The 19,792-nt window shown below is 50.0% G+C and overlaps 1 protein-coding gene across 1 annotated transcript in view; it reads right to left on the reverse strand.

The window, feature by feature from the left end:
* Positions 1 to 19,792, reverse strand: part of TRAP1 (TNF receptor associated protein 1) — a 47,671-nt gene that overhangs the window by 12,418 nt on the left and 15,461 nt on the right. Inside the window, exons 2-10 of the mRNA XM_029946938.1 lie at positions 11,274 to 11,438; positions 10,350 to 10,432; positions 9,234 to 9,374; positions 6,691 to 6,762; positions 4,962 to 5,122; positions 3,846 to 3,955; positions 3,273 to 3,346; positions 2,429 to 2,584; positions 1,049 to 1,169 (exon numbers count right to left, since the gene is read on the reverse strand). Of these exons, the coding sequence (XP_029802798.1) occupies positions 1,049 to 1,169; positions 2,429 to 2,584; positions 3,273 to 3,346; positions 3,846 to 3,955; positions 4,962 to 5,122; positions 6,691 to 6,762; positions 9,234 to 9,374; positions 10,350 to 10,432; positions 11,274 to 11,438 (1,083 nt within the window). The remainder of the gene's footprint in view (positions 1 to 1,048; positions 1,170 to 2,428; positions 2,585 to 3,272; positions 3,347 to 3,845; positions 3,956 to 4,961; positions 5,123 to 6,690; positions 6,763 to 9,233; positions 9,375 to 10,349; positions 10,433 to 11,273; positions 11,439 to 19,792) is intronic.

Consider the following 19,792-nt stretch of genomic DNA (forward strand, 5'->3'; position numbering starts at 1 on the left):
CACTTTTCGCAGATGACATGATACTTACTCTACAAGGAAAACCCAACTGACTCCACCAGAAGCCTTCTAGAACTGATTAATGAATTCAGTAAAGTTGCAGGATACAAAATCAATGTACAGAAATCAGCTGCATTCCTATACACCAAAAATGAAGCAGCTGAAAGAGAAATCAAGAAACTGATCCCATTCACGACTGCACAAAAAACTATCAAATACCTAGGAGTAAACCTAACCAAAGATGTAAAAGACCTATATGATGAAAACTATAGAAAACTTAGAAAGAGATTGAAGAAGACACCAAAAAATGGAAAAACATTCCCTGTTCATGGATCGGAAGAATAAACATTGTGAAAATGTCATTACTACCCAAAGCAATCTACACATTCAATGCAATCCCCATCAAAATTGCACCAACATTCTTCTCAAAGCTAGAACAAACTATCCTCAAATTCGTATGGAACCACAAAAGACCCCGAAGAGCCAAAGTTATGTTGAAGAAGAAAACCAAAACAGGAGGCTTTAAAATAAACTTTTAAAAAGTGGGGGTGGGGCACACCTGGGTGGCTCAGTTGTTTAAGCATCCAACTTAGGCTCAGGTCACGATCTCACAGTTCAAGTCCTGCATCAGGCTCTGTGCTGACAGCTTGGAGCCTGGAGCCTGCTCCAGATTCTGTCTCCCTCTCTCTCTGCCCCTTCCTCACTCAGATCCTCTCTAAAAAATAAACTTAAACACACACACACACACACAACAAAAAACACCTGAGACTCATTACAAGGATTCCATTTGAATGCATTCTGTCACTCTGCCCCACATCAACCAAGACGAGGTGGTGGGAAAGCTCCCTGGGTGGCGCTGAGCAGCCTCCCAAGGCCACGCTGGGTCTGTCCAGCTCCCCAGCCTGCCACCATGGCTGCCCACCCCGACCCTGTGCTTGGGGATGAGCGCTCTCTGCCGAAGTCGGCACCCCAGGCCACACGCGAGGAGCCACTCAGTCCCGGCGCCGCTGGGCCTCGGCTCACACGATGGACACGGGTATCACTGCCATACCTCGAACGAAGCGCAGCCACTTGGGCAGGATATCAGTGGCCTTGGTCTGGATGAGGACCTTGCGGCTGTACAGCGCAATGCTCGAGCCCATCTCCCGGCTCACATCAAACATGGATGGTTTCTGGGGACAAGGAAAAGAACAGTGTTAGGGACCCACGAGGAGGGAGAACCTACAAGGTCACATGGAAGCACCGAGGACAACTAAGAGCCACCCATTCCTAAAGGGACCTCTTCCTGGAGCTGTGGGAGGACATGTGGTGACCCAGAGGAAGACAAAGCCCAGGGAGGACCTCGATGGGCTCTTGGCAGGGAGAGCGGGGCAAGGGCCTTCCCTGGGCAGTTGCTGCTCCCGACCTGTTTCCCCCCGAAGGACATAAAAAGCAGCAGCCAGCATGTCCCTGTGAACAGAGCCAAACTGCTAGTGCCAGGGGTCAGCAACAACAGCCACAGGCCAAATCCAGCTCATCTCCTGGTTTGTGTAGCCCCAGAACAACTTTCCCACTTTTAAATGGGTGAGAATTAAACCAAAAGGCAAATATCTCACGATATGTGAAAAATTCACGAAATCTAAATTGTAGGACCAATAACTTTTCTGAAACACAGGCAGGTTGCATGTGGTTCCTGGGCTGCCACACTACGAGGGGCAGCACTTAAGGCTGTGCGGGGCCCGTGAAGCCCAAACTAGTCACAACTCTCCGCCGACCTCTGCTCTAAAGCAGCGTTTTGAGACCTGTCCCCAAGCCCACCCCTGCACAGCACACTGAGATCCTGATGAAATGGAGGCTAGATTCAGGAGGTGCAGGCAAGGCTGAGACCTGTATTCGCAACAAGTCCACGGACACCAGGGCTGCTGGTCTGTGGAACTCAGCAGTGAGTTGCACGGTGCTGTCCCGAGTAGGTAGCCTTGGGGCCCATAAGGGCAGCTGTCAAAATAACCAGCAACTACTTCCAACCCCCAGGAGGTTTCTCTGTTTGCAGGATTTGTCAGAGCCTTCACCAGGCTACTATGAACCAGCAGGCCTCAGGGGCCAAGAGAAGGGCAGAATGCCCACCAATCATCAGACCACGGAGCCCCGGTCAGCCTCGAAGCTCAGGGTGCACTCGCAATGCAGAGGCCACCCGCATGTCAACCCTGGCCGCTGAGCCAAACGTTTATGTTGCACCAGGATGGCAGGCGCGACAGCCCCTCTATCTATCCAGGGGCAGGGGCTCTGCTTTGACTCTGATGCTGCCAAGTCAATTTTTGTAATGCTCGTGATCTGTCCCCTTCAGCGAAAGTGCCACCACTGCTAAGAAACGCAGTCACTGTGGGCGGTGCCCTGATCCCAGGGAGCAGCGGACAAGCACTCGCAGCCCTTGCCCAGAGCTTGCCGGCCTCACCATTTCTGGCACGTAGAAGATGCTGCGGATGTTGAGGGGCGCGTCCGTCCTGTAGTGCAGGGTGTAACGGGGCTTGTCATGGGCCTGAGCGACATAGCGGTAGAACTCCTCGTGCTGCCACTCGCCCACATCCTTGGGGTCCATCATCCAGACCGCCTGGAAGTAGACATTCAGAGGACAGTGTCTAAGATGCATCCTCCCAACAGCCGCAAAGAGCTGGGCTACTGGAGCCTGTGCGCCCAGGACAAACCAAGGACCAGCCCTGTGGGACAGCCAGTGCGGGGAGGGGGGTGTCCCACAAAGACACCCAGAAGGCTCTAGAACAAGTGTCCCCTCCACAGGAAAGGGTGTCAAGAAGGGCCAGCTGGAGGACATGCACGGGCCTGCAATACGTCACCAAGAGATAAACAGAGCATCGACACAGGTTCGCATGGATGAACCTGGAACACTGTGGTGAGAAGCCAGACACGTTAAGACCACAGTGTTTCATTCCACTGACATGATGTGTCCAGCACAGGCACCCAGTGGCTGTCGGGGTTGTGGGAGGGGAGACGGGAAGCCACTGGTAATGCAGGCAGGTTCCCTTTTGGGGCGAGAATATTGTAAAACGGGCCAATGGTAGTGGTGAGTGCACCAAGGACCACTCAACAGGGTGGGAGCTCCACCCAGTGCACGTGGACAGGGTGTCGAAGGGTCAGGATCTCGCCTTGGGCCAACAAGAGGACCACAAGGGACCTCTCTGCTGGGACAGGGCCACTCAGTCCCATCTCAGTCCATCTGGCCCTGAAATGTACCAAATGGTCCCCACGGCCCCCCGAGCCCTTCATGCAGCCGAGTGTCTCACCTGCAAGGTGTTAATGCGCCTTCCGTTCAGGTACAAGGGGAAGCTGACAAAGTTACTGTACTTGGTCACCACATCTGCAAGAGACGCATACGTAAAACAATGAACACAGGGAGCTTCTGGATGCAAATGCTCTGAAGTGGGTGCAGGGGTGACAGCATGCCAGAGGACTCAGTGTGGCCGTCTCACAGGTGGGAAGCCAGGGCACAAGAGGGACGCTGTCCTGGCTGCACAAAGTGAGAACTCTGAGGAACCAGGCAGCCAGGAGACGACCACACCTTCTGGGCGGCATGAACAGAGTTCTGTGGGCTAACGAGCCTGGGAGGCACTCGGCACGGATGACAAGGCCACCCGCTCTGGGTTTCAGTGAGGGACACAGGACACATCTCCCACACAGGTGGAGGGCGACTACCAAGGATGGAAGACCGAACAAAACCCGATTGTGCCAGTGGGCTTGGCCTCCTGCTCTTGCATGGAGCCACAGGGGCTCTGTCCCACGAGGGCCTGGGCCGTCAACCCCGGAAGCGCCCCAAACCCACCGCGCGCACATCGCACAGGGCCCAGGCTGCCACTCACCCCGAACCCGGGCCTCGCTGGCGAACTCTCTGCTGTCTGACTTGAGGTGGATGATGATTTTGGTCCCAGTTCTCACTCCCGAGGCTTCGGCGATTTCAAACACCCCGGAGCTGAGACGTGGGAAAGGGAAAGCCAGTCACACACAGCCAAGCTGACCAGTCCTCCCCCGCACGCCCGCTCACTCTTCCTGGGGTGTCGCAAGCAGGGCCCAAACCCACACACAGAAACACAAGCCTGAGTGCCACCACCTCTGAGCCCACTGTGCCTCCTCCAGGGAGAGAGGCCGCTGGGGTGGGGGGTGGGGCTCTCCCTATCACGAGCACCTCCTTGTGGGCTTTAGGGTCACCTGAAGTAACCCCGCCGCTGCCACGCCACAGTGGGTGGGAGACTTGACTGAACTCCCCACTTGTGAACCTCTGACAGAGGCCAGGAAGAGTCAATGGTTCCCAAATACAAAAGGAGACGCGCCCCCAGAAGGCGTCCTGTCAGTATCCTGGCCTGTTTCCTCCGAGCGCCACCTTGTGGGAATTACACAGGAGCCTCAGTAGTGACTGAGGGAGACAGACTGGGCCCCAGCAGGGCCCCTCTTTGAGTGCATGCTGGACCCCCATCGGGAGAGCAGGATCCAGAAATGAAGACTTGGGGCTACTGAAGTACATGCTTCCGCTTGGCCTCAAAGAGTCTCGAGATTCTCCTGGAACACCCACCTCATGGCCCCTGTGCAGGCAGGCCCGTGAGCCAAACCTGGGAGCTCCGAGCGGGGAAGGACTCGGGAACGAGCTCCCGCAGAACGAAGTCTGCTGAGGCCAACCCAGAGCAGGGCAGGCCTGGAGACAGGCTGGTCCTGAGTTAAGAAAGGAGCCCTGCCTGGCAGAGGCCACCCTGCAGAGCACACACCACAGGGGACACACAGATGCCACGGGCCATCTGGAAGGGAAAGAATAACCGGCTCCCCAAAGCATGAGGTTGGGGCTTCACAAAAAAGCCCAGGAAGGCCCACCGGGGTTTGTGCAGGAGACCCCGACTCCCCGGGTGAAGCAGTAACACGTGCGCGGTCTGCCTCAGCGCACGGCGGTGCCCTCGGCCGGGCCATGGCGGGGGGCTGCTCCCACTTACCCGTCCGAGAGCCACTGGTAGCCGGGACTGCCTGGGTCCGCAGAGCGGGAGTACACCTCCACTCGGTCAGCCACCATGAAAGCGGAGTAGAAACCCACTCCAAACTGGCCGATGATCTTGCTGCTGGCCTCCGCCTGGCTCTGCAGCGCCTCCAGAAAGGCCTGCGGTGGCGAAGGCTGGTCAGAGGGAGGGCGACCCTCCCCAGAGAGAACAGACATTTGTGATGCCCTGTGTCCTCTCCCCTAGCGCAGGTGGATGTCACATTTGATCCTCATGACAACCATACCGAGTGATTTTTTTCACCCCATGACACGCACCCGGAAGACGGGGGAAGTGACGGCCTCAGAGATCCCAGCTGGGCAGTGGGGCGCAGGGTCCGTGTTTGACTCAGAACCCTAAGCCTGCCTGTCGGCTGCGGGCCTGTGGGTCACACTCCTTGGGTGTGGGGGCGGCGGTCTGAGCGATGGAACATAGAAGACAGTGGCCCCAGAGTGTGGGATGTGGGGAGGTGCCTACATGTGCCTTCTGCGTGTCTCCTACACGCTAAGGTTTGTGGGGAAACAGTACAAAGCAAATACAGATTTTGGTACAGAACTGGAAGGCGCTAAATTTTTAGAACTCATGTTATCAAAGTTCCTAAGATGAAGTAAAACAGGGGCGCCTGGGCAGATTAGTTGGTTGAGTGTCTGACTGTGGCTCGGGTCATGATCTCTCGGTTTGTGAGTTCTAGTCCGACACAGCGTGTTTTGGATTCTGTGTCTCCTTCTCTCTCTGCCCCTCCCCACTCATGCTCTGTCTCTAGTTTTCAAAAATAATTTTAAAAAATTTTTCTAAATAAAGTAAGACGCACATATTCATTACTATAATCACGTCTGTGGAGAAAGAAGCGTCCCACGGTAGCTGTGGGCCACAGGGGGCTGTCGAGCACTTGAACTGGGGCTCGTGCACCCAGGGAACCAAGTATTATATGTAAGTCCAAACAACCACGTGTAGCCACTGGCTACTGTAGGTGATGGCACAGTCGTTCCCCGACAGGGACGTAACTAAAGGACGTAATGGGAAGGGGAGTAGCAGTTATGGGAATGCTTCTTAGAATTTCTGCAAATCATTTTGGACCAACAATTCAACTATTTTAAGGACTTTTGTAGAGTACCGTTTCAGGCACCACTTAAGCCACAAAACTAAAAGCATTTAGTCACAAGGAGAGGTGCACAGGCAGCTGAGGCCCACCAGCCTGGCCTCGGGCTGGCAGAGACCCCATGACCGCCCGTCCCTCCCCACGGAGGGGCTGTGACAGGCTGCCTGCCCACAGACGTGACCTGTCGTGAAAGGTGTTGGGAGGAGAGAGGAAGGACACACCTCAAGGGCCTCAAGCAATCGCTGAGTGAGCTTTGGAGAGAAGCAGGAGGCACAGCGGTGCATTCCAGACCACCATACTGAGAGACAGGCTTTGAGCCTGGGGTCGGCTGATTTCTAGCTATGGGCAAAGTACTTATTTCTATCTCTTCATCTACTAAAAAGAGAAACCACCTTGTCAAAGGTCTCCACGATGGCAAGGGAATCATGTCATAGCGTTCCCACAGAGCCAGTGCATAGCTTGCCTCCCAGAACTTTCCAACTGAAGCTGGTGACCTGCCCTCTCTGGTCAGAGCTGCCTGGAGGCGACACCCTCAAGTCCAAAGCGAGGCAGTGGCTGCAGCACCGGAAGAAGGGGCCACGGGGGGCTTACCTTTGACCCTGACCTGGCAATCGTTCCTAGGTTCGACACCAGCTCCTCCTGTGTCATCCCAATGCCAGTGTCCTGAGGAGAGAGGCATGCTAAGCTCTGGGCCACCAGCATGTGGGGAGCTGGGACAGACATGGGAAGAAAGCCCTGGGGACAAGTGGCATTGATTATACCTGCCAGGCAGGACCTCTAAGGCAGGACACCTCACATGTCACCAGATATTAATTCTAATCATGTGGGCCAGGCCACACCAGAACATACCCCACTAGCAGACAAGACATACAGACCAAAGACACAGAAGAGTCCAGAAACACAGCTGCACAGACCATGACACCTGATTTTTGACAGAGGTTCTAAGATAATTCGACAGGAGAAAGGAAAGCAAACAGTGCTGAAACCAGAGAGCCGCATGCACTCAATCCTGGCCCTCCCCTTATACCAGACCCCAAACAGACTGTAAACCCAGAGCAGAAGCGAAGACTGCAAAACTTCTAGAAGAAAACAAGGGGGGAAGGGAGTGCCTGGGTGTCTCAGTCAGTTAAGGGTCCAACTTCAGCCCAGGCCATGATCTCGCAGTTCCTGAGTTCGAGCCTCGCATTAGGCTCTGTGCTGACAGCTCAGAGCCTGGAGCCTGCTTCGGATTTTGTGTCTCCCCCTCTCCCTGCCCCTCCCCCTATTCCCACTCTGTCTCTGTCTCAATAAATAAACGTTAAAAAAAAAACTTAAGAAAAAAAAACACACGGGAAAATCTCTGGCCACAAAGAGGTAGAGATTTCTGAGGTTACTAAAAGCATGAAACAGAGAAGGAAAAGGTGATAAACTGGACTTCATTACAATTAAAACGCTTTGCTTTTCGAAAATCACCTCTAAGAAAATAAAAAGGCAAGCCACAGACTGGGAAAAAGGTATTTACGAAGCATGTACCTGATATGGATCTTATATCTAGAATATATAAAGAACTCTTACAACTCAACAGGGAAAAATAACTTGACTAAAAATAAACCAAAAAATCTGGACATTTCACAAGGAAGATAGAGAAATGGCAAATTAACACACTCGAAGATGCTCCGTATGAACCCGAATCATCAGGGAAATGCAAGTTAAGACCACAAGGAGGCGCACCGCCCGCCCACCACGAGGGCTAAGATCTGAAAGGCTGTTGGGAGGGATATGCAGCAGCGGGCCTTTCCCTGGACAGACGCCCCCCAAGAGGAATGCCAACCAGGACACCACTTTGGGAAAGCCAAACACTCACCCAGCAGTCCCACTCCCACACATTTCCCCAAGAAAAATGAAAACCTGTATCCACGGCAGCTTCATCTCTGACACCCCCGAACAGGAAACAACCCAAGTGCCCATCGAGCAGTGAGCAGGGAACGAACTGTGATCCACGCAGAGAGCAGATACTTCTTGGCGTAAAACGCAACAAGCTACTGCTACGTGCTGCACTATGGATACATCTCAACGCATTGCGCTAAGTGAAAGAGGGGAGACTCAAACTCTGTATGGAATTTGAGAAAATACAAAACCAAAGGGGCAGAGAAGAGACCGGCAGTGGACAGGGGCTGGAAAGGGAGAGGGAAATCTGGGGTGAGGAAATCATGATGGACCGCAGTTCCACGAATGTGTGCACTTGAACCTCGTGAATTTTACTGTATGTTAAGTCTGACTTCAAGAAACCAGCAGCAAAACAGGCGCACATGCGCAGCGCTCAGGGAATGAGTGGACAAGACAGCACAGGACATGCGCTCTGGCACCGGCCCGGGCAGCCGAGCCCAGCTCCCTGGGTGGAGGCAGGAAGCCCCCACTGGACGTGTCTGCTCGGAGCTCCACGGAAGCATGTCTTTCCACCCCGAGGACGCACCCCCACACTTGCAGCCGTCACCCTGGGACCCTGAAAGCAGCTGTCTAGGCAATATGATGTCCCTCACGCCCACTGCCTGATAAGCCTTTCCTTATGACCTTAATATATTCAAAATGCCACAGGAGCCAAAAGTATTACTTCATCCAAAGCAAGACTGTTAATCCAAACAGCAGGCTCCGATTAAATACCGTACCACAGGGGGCGCCTGGGTGGCTCACTCAATGGGGCGTTGGGACTTTGGATTTCAGCTCAGATCATGGTCTAGGGGTCGTCATCTGGCTCTGTGCTGTGCATGGAGCCTGCCTGGGATTCTCTCTCTCCCTCTGCCCCTCCCTATCCTGCATACACGTTCTCTCTCAAAAACAAAAAACAAAACAAAACAAAACAAAACAAAACAAAACAAAAGCAGATTATTTAATGACACAGGGGAACTTGCATTACAAGAGAAAAATGCAGACGCCAAAAACCTAAAGTGATAACAGTGGTTAGCCTGAAAGATGGGATAATTGGAAATTTGCTTCTTTTCTGCCTGTTTTCTAAATTTTCTACAGTGAATGAGTGTTATTTGTACAGTGAATGAAAACAAGAGTTGATGATGAGACAGCACCTCACTTGGAGCCTAGAGACGCGACAGAAAGGCAGGGCCGGTGTGCACGCCAAGCATCAGGACACTGGGGGCTACCTGGATTGTGATGGTGCCTTTCTCAGCATCTGTCTGTAAGTGAATCTCCATTTCTGGCAGCGTTTGGCCTTCAGACACCAGCCTGTGACGCAGCTTTTCCAAGGCGTCACTCGCGTTGGAGATCAGCTCCCGGATAAACACCTGCGGGAATGGAAGGAGGAGGGCAGCGCAGAGGGAGCTGTGTGGCCAGCTGCACCTCCGAAGTGAGGACCCCACTGTTCTCAGAGACGGGGGCCGGGGAGCAGGTCACAAAGTGATGACAGGCCCTGGGAGCTCCCGGAGGTGACTCCCACCTGGCTGCCCCTTCCTGAACATCAAGCCCGAAGGCAACTGTCAATCTGTCTCGTCAGCTCAAACTCTAAGAGCCCCGGGTGACCACTCCTTGCCTGACCCCTGACCAAGGATGTTAAAACATCCCCTGACATGGGTTTATTCTACCCCTTGAAGAAGGACCTGTGGCTTCTTTTAAGGGTCGACTAGGTTCAGGGGAAATAAGAGCCCCAGGGCCCAACTATCTGTGTCTGCAAAGCACCTTTACCTCAAAGCACTTCCACCCCTGGTGCGACACACCCTGGGTGCCACAGGGACACGTGACTACAACATGTAATTTCCTAACAAGTCCCTTTTAACTTTGGAAAACGGTGCGCAAGGTTCTTCACATTCTAGCAATAACAAGCACGCAAACAATGGACCGTTTCTCTCCCTCTCCCACACCGCCTGTCACTCCTCACCCCATTTCATCTCCTACCCTCCCCCCACAGGGCCGGGGTCTCCCTCCCACGGTCTCTCAGCATGCTGCCACCACCACAGAAACGAGTCCCAGCAGGACCCCCAGGCCAGTATGGGGGGGGGGGTGTTAAACTATCACCAAAATTAATGAACCCCCAGAGTCAATCTAGCACAAAGAATCATCTGGGGCTGAGCGTCCATGAAACCCGAACAGATCCTAGTTAAAATCCTCTTGCTGGTAGCTAAGATCGGACCCGTCCAAATTTAACGTGTTCTCACAGCTAATGGAATATCTAGCATTCCCCCAGAAGAGCAGAAAAATCGTTTGGTTTCTTCCCCCCTAAATAAAAATGTGGGTGCGCCGGCAGTGATTAACAGGTGCCACACCTCTTTCTCGGAATACAAGGAACGGGCAACAATGTCCAGAAGCTTCTTTGTTTCAGCCTGGAACTCATGTTTGGAAACAGAACCTAGTAACGAATCACAGAAACAACCAATAAAGCTTAACTTCTACGTAGAAGAATATGCTACATAACATCCAAACAACCGTTTCCGGTGATGAACGTTAAACCTTTTTCAGAAGAGTGAAAAAAAAAGTCTGAACACAAGCCCCGGAGCTCTCAGGCAGCAGGCCTCCCAAGGAACAAGCCAGTGGGTGCGCTCCCGCCACAGTAGGGGCAAAGCGAGCCTCCCCTGCTCCTGCCGCTCACCTGTCACCCGGGGGAGGGGGGGGCCCTATCTGGAGGGACAACCGAGGTGCCTGGACGTGAGAAATCGGACTGCTTCTAATAACCAGACCCTGCGTTCTTTTCTTCAGAACTGTGGCTTCCAAATTCAGAAAACTAACAAAACCTCACTTTCTAAACTAAACATCAAAGTCTGTTGTCATCTCATCTGAAAGCCAGAAATGGCCCCGCTCCAGGACTGGCTCCAGAAACTTGCTCCTCTAGACTTGGGAGCTGACCGGACGGCCCCGGAGGCTGTCCTGCGCCGGCAGGGCCGGTGCCGAGTTTCCATCCCACTTCCAAGATCGCCAGCAGATGTGCCCCCAATCCCCACCCGGGGAAGGGGCCCAGTCACAGACTCCCAGGCAGCCACCAGAGGGGGCAAGATGCGGGCACGGCAGTCCCGAGTTCTTGTGAAGACGGGACAGTTGGATGCTTTGTTTTGGGGAACCCTCCTCCCAGGAAGACCTTCTGTCCCAATCAAGTGGGTGGCTTATCAATCCTGCTTCTGCCTCAAAAACCTCCCCTCACAGGCCAGCATCGAGGCCACTACTCCGCAGACCGACCGGCCGGCCGACCACAGTACCCTGCACGGTCTCCGTGCTGCTGATGATGGAGTGCAGGGCCTCCTCTGTCCGGTCCTCAGCAGCCTGGGAGCTGAAGAGCCGTGCGGCGTGGAAGCTAGGAGCCAGGTTTCTCCCGGGGCTCCTGGGAGGGGCCGGGGTCCACCAAGGACACAGCCTGGGTGTTCCTGAAAAGACAAACATGCAGAAGGAACAAGCGTGAAAAAGACATCAGAAACAGAGTAGGCCCTGACAGATTTCTGTCTGGTCGCTCTCGGAGGTATCGACGTGGAATTCTCTGAGCCAAGCTGCTGCTCAGAAGACCCAGTGGCACCCAGGAGGAATCCCAAGCATGAGTATTTCAGCAGTTTTGGGAAGACATCCTCACACATATCAAGTACCAAGAAAGAGTCCCAACCCCGGGTCAGAGGTGCTGGAGTGGGGCAGAGGCTCCACCGCACAGAGGCCCTGCACAACCACCAGAAACAGACATGCGTCGGTGCTCACAGCCCCTCCAGGAGCCCAAAGTAACACAGGCCAGCCTTCCTCACCCTGTGACAGCCAGGATAAGGGGAGGAAAAAATATACACCTAAAAGGGATCCAAATTTTTATATTAGTGTTCTGAAACAGTCTCACCGAATTCTAAAGAATACTTCTTGACTGTTTCCTTTTTTGTCCAAAACTGTCTTTTAAAATTAGTGCACTTAGTGGCGCCTGGGTGGCTCAGGTGGTTGAGTGTCTGACTTTGGCTCAAGTCATGATCTCACGGTTTGTGGGTTCGAGCCCCGCATCAGGCTCTGTGCTAACAGCTCACACCCTGGAGCCTGCTTCAGGTTCTGTGTCTCCCTCTCTCTCTGAACCCCCCCTCTTCATGCTCTGTCTCTAAAGTAAACATTAAAAAATTGTTAGGGGCACCTGGGTGGTTAAGCTGGTAGTTGGTTAAGTCTCCAACTTTGGCTCAGGTCATGACCTCATGGTTCCTGGGTCGGTGCACCACACTGGGCTCTGTGCTGACAGCTCAGAGCTTGGAGCCTGCTTCAAAATTCTGTGCTCCCTCTCTCTCTGCCCCACCCCAGGTCATGCTGTCTCTCTCAAAAACATAAAAAAAAATTAAAAAATTAGTAATTTTAAATTAGTACTATTTTTTAGTGTTTTATTTATTTTTGAGAGAGCGACAGCGAGCAAGAGGGAGCAAGAGCTGGGGAGGGTTAGAGAGAGAGGGAGACAGAATCCGAAGGCAGACTCCAGGCTCTGAGCTGTCAGCACAGAGCCCGACACGGGGCTCAAACCCACAAACCGCGAGATCATGACCTGAGCCAAAGTCGGACACTCAACCGAGACACCCAGGCGACCCTAAATTAGTACATTTAAAAACTGGAAACCAGCAGATGATCTCCCCTTCCTGGTAATTAGGAAGGGGACTCAACACGGTCTCATGTTAGTTTTCCGTAACTTCTTGCTCAGCACAGCCAATTGAGGAACCACTGTGAGGAAAGGGCGGCCTGCTACCTGACACTGCGGCCTGCAGCCTGGTGTGGACAGACAACTCCCGGCTCCTCAGCAGGAAACCCGCCTTCCCAGCAACCCCTCAGGCCAGGATCGCTTACCTGACTCCAGGCCACCAAGCCGGAGACTGGCGTCACTTATTGGTGCTTAATGCCCGACGCTTTCAAGGATATAGGTCGGACAATGCAAGGCACCCTGTGTCAAAGTCAAGACCTGCGTGAGCTGCACCTGCCTGCTGTATCCCACACAGGTCACGGTCAGAAAGGAATGAATCAGAATGTCCAGAAAGGACCTGGAGGTTTTGAAACCCAACATACCTACTTCCATGTTCCTTCAAGGTATAAAAACCTGTCTTTTCTTTAAGCTTACTCCTAGATTTACAAACAACATGACCTCAGTCTCTATCTCTATGCAGAACGCCTTAAAAACACCTACCCTGATTCAGAAAATATTCAATTTCCAAACAGTCTGAATATGTAATTCTCTGGGCCTGAATGCTTGTTCACTTTATTCATATAGCTGACAGAGGGCAGGGGAGGGGAGAAAAAGAACAGAAAGCTGGGGCACTCCTGGAATGAAATGCTATTTGGTCAGAGGGTTTAGGGAACAGTCTGCACGAAGCCAGGAATGACGAAGCCCCTGTGACCCCAGGCAGCACCTCCCACCCCACAACCCCAGTGAGTTGTCCTGCTGCCTCCCGCCAGGGACAGGTTCCCCCAAAACCTGGGCCCGTGCTTTGAAGCAGGGCAGGACTTGGGGAGAAACTTAACAGGGCTAGGATGGTGAGGAATGTGTGAGGGAGGAGAGACCGGGTCAGCCTCAGGACAGGATGGGGGTTCAAGTTCCACAGGAGCCCTGCTGACCTGTGCGTGTCTGGCCCCAAGGCGGAGCCGTGCGAGAGAGAACAGTAGCCAGAGCCTCAGGGGCACCAACAGCCCTTCAGAAATTCTGCTCCGCTTCCTGCTCCCCGGGCTGACCAGCACCCGCCCTATCACCTAGTCACAGGAAGGGACAGAGGTGTGGTCTTCCGGAGTCTTCTTCCAGCAGGGAGGTACGAGCGCAGCACTCGTCAGGCCCCCTCCCCATGCCAGGAGGGCAACCCCCACTCTCCCATCCGGCCCCGGCCCCCGCCGTCTCAATGGGCTCAAAGGCCTTGGAGCCGGTATCCCTGCCTGCAGTCCCGTCTCCTCCAATTTGTCCCTTAAATTCCTATCCGTTCATCTTCCAACACCAATCCCAAAGGATATTTCCCCAATTCTGAAGACTCATTCCTGAATTCAACCGAGTTAACTCTAAATGCTTCTGGCTGGTGTTCCCTGCCCTCTAGCAAGCAACCCCCCCAAACTTTCTGGGGTCCCTCTGCCCCTTTCTCACGTACCCTGCCAACATCAGTAACACAAGACGGCCTCAAGAGGAGATGCTGGGTTTCCACATTGATTAATTCTATCTGAAGTATTCTTGATTCACCGCATTTGCACGAACCTACTGAACTGACCACTCATTCCCACCTTCTGTCCTACCCTGTTCTGCTAACAGAGGCTTCTTCCTGCCACCTGCCTTCTGGTTCTCTCAGAAAACATATTCCCTCATGGTCTCCCCAGATAAAAGCCATCCTTACCCCAAAGGAAACCAGAAAGCACACAAAATCAACTAACGAATGGATCAAGAAGATGTGGTATACACACACACACACACACACACACACACACACACACACACACAATGGAGTACTACACAGCAATGAGGAAGAATGAAATCTGGCCATTTGTGGCAAAGTGGATGGACCTCGAGGGTGTCATGCTAAGCGAAATAAGTCAGGCAGAGAAGGACAGATACCATATGTTCGCACTCATAGGTCTAACAGGAGAAACCTAACAGGAGACCACGGGAAGGGGAAGGGATGGGGGAAGAAAGTTAGGGAGAAGGAGGGAGGCAAACCATGAGAGACTCTTGAATGCTGAGAACAAACTGAGGGCTGAGGAGGGAGGGGGAAGGGAAAGGGGAGTGATGGTCATGGAGGGAGGGCACTTGTGGGGAAGAGCACTGGGTGTTCTATGGAAACCAACCTGGCAATAAACTATTAATAAAAAAAAAAAAAAAATCAGAGGCGAAGCTCTCCGTTTTCTGAGACTCCTGCAGACAGCCTGCTGCAAACCTGCTCCAGGGGAGGGAAGGGGGCTGCCTGAGGCCGGCGGGCCTTTTTATTTCCGAGTCTTCTACGAGTTATTTGAATCAGGAACACGCCACGCAGGGCAGGGGGGAGGCTAAACAGGTGACGAGCGTCAGGCCCAGTTCAGAAGTGCTGAATCCCTACATCGTACACCTGAAACGACTACAGCGCGGTGTGTTACCTGAAATTAAAATGAAAACTTAAGAACACACCTCACGTATTCCATTTCAGCACCCAGAGCTTCTGATTCTTTTTAATGAACAAATAATACTCCACTGTAATGGGTAAGCAGCACTCAGCTGACAGATGTTTAAACTGTTTCCAGGCTCCTGCTATTAAAACTAAGGCTCCGACTGGGCTTGGAAAAAAGCATAGAAGCTGTCAGAGAAGATACTGATACAAAGACTAGGGACCCTCAAAATAGCTGTGATGAGTTTAAAAAGGCTATAAATGAGGTGAATAATAAAATGGAGGCTGCCAATGCATGGATTGAAGAAGCAGAGAGGAGAATAGGTGAATTAGAAGACACAGTTATAGCAAAAGAAGCAGCCAAGAAAAAGAGAGAGAAATGGATACCAGGAGCACGAAAGGAGAATCCAAGACCTGAGTGGTACAATCAAACGAACAATATCCGTATTATAGGAGTTCCTGAAGAGGAAGAAAGAGAGGTCCTGAAGGGGTGCTGGAGAAATTTTACACGAAAATTTCCCTAATCTGGGGAAATAGAGACATTGAAATTCAAGAGGCTCATAGAACTTCCCTAAAACATACCTTAATCCAACCTTCAGCATGACATATCATAGTGAAACTGGCAAAACATAAAGATGAAGAGAGAATTCTGAAAGCAGCTAGGGATCAAAGGGCCCTAACATACAAAGGGAAACCTATCAGAGTGGTTAGAGACCGATCTACTGAAACGTGGCAGGCCAGAAAGGAATGGCAGGAAATCTTCAATGTGATGAACAGGAAGAATATGCAACCAAGAATCCTTTATCCAGCGAGCTTGTCATTCAAAATAGAAGGAGAGAGAAAGATTGAGAGAATTCATCACCACCAAACCAGCCCTACAAGAAATTCTAAGAGGGACTCTATGAGAGAAGTGTAGCAAGGAATATAAGTCACCAGAGACATCGATACAAACATGAACTCTACAGAGAACATAATGAATCTAAACACACATCTTTCAATAACAACACTGAATGTCAATGGACTGAATGCTCCAATCAAACAACACAGAGTAACAGAATGGATCAAAAACCAGAACCCATCTATTTGCTGTCTACAAGAGACTCACCTTAGACCTGAAGACACCTTCAGATTCAAAGTAAGGGGATGGAGAAATATCTACCATGCGACTGGACGCCAAAAGAAAGCTGGAGTAGCCATACTTATATCGGATAAACTGGACTTTAAAGTAAAGGCAGTAACAAAAGATGAAGAAGGACATTATATAATAATTACAGGGTCTCTCCATCAGGAAGAGCTAACAAGTATAAACATCTATGCGCCAATTTCGGGAGCACCCAAATGCATAAAACAACTAATTGCAAACAGAAACAATCTCATCCATAAGAATGTGCTAATTGCAAGGGACTTTAATACTCCACTTACAACAATGGATAGGTCAACCAGACAGAAAATCACTAAAGAAACAATGAACCTAAACGACACACTGGAACAGACGGAATTAATAGATATATTTAGAACTCCGCATCCTGAAGCAAGGGAATTCACATTCTTCTCAAGTGCGCATGGCACATTCTCCAAGACTGATCACATACTGGGGCATAAAACAGCCCTCCATAAATACAAATGAATTGAGATCATATCATGCACACTTTCAGATCACAATGCCATGAAGCTTGAAATCAACGACAGGAAAAACTCTGGAAAACCTCCAAAAATGTGGAGGTTAAAAACCACCCTACTGAAGGATGATTGGGTGAATCAGGTAATGAGAGGAAATTAAAAAATATTTGGAAACAGATGAAAAGGAAAATACAACAATCCAAACACTCTGGGACGCAGCAAAGGCAGTCCTAAGAGGAAAGTTTATTGCAATTCAGGCCTTCCTCAACAAACTAGAAAAGGCTCAAACTCAAAATCTAACAGAGGACCTAACGAAACTAGATAGGGAGCAGCAAGAGCACTTCAAAGCCAGCAGAAGAGGAGAAATAATAAAAATCAGAGCAGAAACAAACAATATAGAATCCAAAAAAGCAGTTTAAAAAAATCTATGAAACCAAGAGTTGGTTTTTTTGAAAAAATAAATAAAATTGATAAACCTCTAGCTAGGCTCCTCAGAAAGAAAAGAGAGAACACCCAAATAGACAAAATCATGAATGAAAATGAATCTATTACAACCGATCCCTCAGAAATACAAGCAACCATCAGAGATTACTATGAAAAATTATATGCCAACAAACTGGACAATCTAGAAGAAATGGACAAATTCCTAAACACACATGTACTACCAAAATTTAAACGGGAAGAGATAGAAAATCTGAACAGACCTATAACCAGTGAAGAAATCAAATCAGTTATCAAAAATCTCCCAACGTATAAAAGCCCAGGGCTGGATGGATTCCCAGGGGAATTGTACCAGATGTTTAAAGCAGAGTTAACGCCGATCCTTCTCAAGTTATTCCAAAAAATAGAAGGAAGACTCCTGGACTCATTCTACGAATCAAATATCACCTTGATTCCTAAACCAGACAGAGACAGAACAAAAAAAGAGAACTACAGGCCAATATCCTTAGTGAATACAGAGGCAAAAATACTCAACAAGATACTGGCATATCGAATTCAACAGCACATAAAAAGAACTGTCCATCATGATCACGTGGGATTCATTCCTGGGTTACAGGGCTGGTTCAATATTCGCAAATGCATCAATGTGATACATCACGTTAACAAAAGAAAAGATAAAAACCATATGATCCTGTCGATAGATGCAGAAAAGCATTTGACAAAATACAACATCCCTTCTTAATAAAAACCCTTGAGAAAGTCGGGATAGAAAGAACTTACTTAAACATTATTAAAGCAATCTATGAAAAAGTCCACAGCTAATATCATCCTCAATGGGGAAACACTGAGAGCTTTCCCCCAGAGATCAGGAACACGACAGGGGTGTCCACTCTCACCTCTGCTGTTTAACATAGTGCTGGAAGTCCTAGCATCAGCAATCAGACAACAAAAGGAAATAAGAGGCATCAGAATTGGCAAAGATGATGTCAAACTTTCACTTTTTGCAGACAACATGATCCTCTACATGGAAAACCCCATAGACTCCACCAAAAGACTTCTAGAACTGATCCACAAATTCAGCAACGTCGCAGGGTACAAAATCAATGTACAGAAATCGGTTGCATTTTTATACACCAAAAATGAAACAACAGAAAGAGAAACCAGGAAACTGATCCCATTCACAACTGCACGAAAAACCATAAAATACCTAGGACTAAACCTAACCAAAGATGTAAAAGACCTGTATGATGAAAACTATAGAAAGCTTATGAAAGAAGTTGAAGACACAAAGAAATGGAAAATCATTTCGTGCCCATGGATCAGACGAATAAACATCATTAAAATGTCATTATTACCCAAAGCAATCTACACATTCAATGCAATCCCCATCAAAGTTGCACCAGCATTCTTCTCAAAGCTAGAGCAAATTATCTTAAAATTTGTATGGAACCATAAAAACCCCCAAATAGCCAAAGTAATACTGAAGAAGAAAACCAAAATGGGAGGTGTCACAATCCCAAACTTTAGCCTCTACTACAAAGCTGTCATCATCAAGACAGTATGGTATTGGCACAAAAACAGACACAGAGACCAATGGAATAGAATAGAGAGCCCAGATCTGGACCCACAAGTGTATGGCCAATTAATCTTTGACAAAGCAGGCAAGAGTATCCAATGGAAAAAAGACAGCCTCTTCAACAGGTGGTGTTGGGAGAGCTGGACAGCAACATGCAGAAGAATGAAACTAGACCACTTCCTTACACCATACACAAAAATAAACTCAAAATGGATAAAAGACCTGAATGTGAGACAGGAAACCATGAAAATCCTAGAGGAGAAAGCAGGAAACAGCCTCCTTGACCTCAATCGCAGCAATCTCCTACTTGACACACCGCCAAAGGCAAGGGAATCAAGAGCAAAAATGAACTATTGGGACCTCATTAAGATAAAAACCTTCTGCACTGCAAAGGAAACAACAAAAAAATAATAATAGGCAACTGACAGAATGCGAAAGGATAGTGACAAATGGCATATCGGATAAAGGGCTAGTATCCAAAATCTACAAGGAACTCACTGAGATACCACCTCACACCCATCAGAGTGGCAAAAATGAACAAATCAAGAGACTATAGATGCTGGCAAGGATGTGGAAAAAACGGGCACCCTCCTACACTGTTGGTGGGAATGTAAACTGGTGCAGCCGCTCTGGAAAACAGTGTGGAGATTCCTCTAAAAACTATCCATAGAACTCCCCTATGACCCAGCAATAGCACTGCTAGGGATTTACGCAAGGGACACAGAAGTGCTGATGCATAGGGGCACATGTACCCCAACGTTCATAGCGGCACTTTCTACAATAGCCAAATCATGGAAAGAGCCTAAATGTCCATCACCTGATGAGTGGATCACGAAGATGTGGTGTGTGTATACACACACACACACACACACACACACACACACACACACAATGGAGTACTGCATGGCAATGAGAAAGAATGAAATCTGGCCATTTGTAGCAAGGTGGATGGACCTCGAGGGTGTCATGCTAAGCGAAATACGTCAGGCGGAGAAGGACAGACATCATATGTTTGCACTCATAGGTCTAACAGGAGAAA

The sequence above is a fragment of the Suricata suricatta genome, chromosome 8 (assembly GCF_006229205.1).
Source record: "Suricata suricatta isolate VVHF042 chromosome 8, meerkat_22Aug2017_6uvM2_HiC, whole genome shotgun sequence".
NCBI lineage: Eukaryota > Metazoa > Chordata > Mammalia > Carnivora > Herpestidae > Suricata > Suricata suricatta.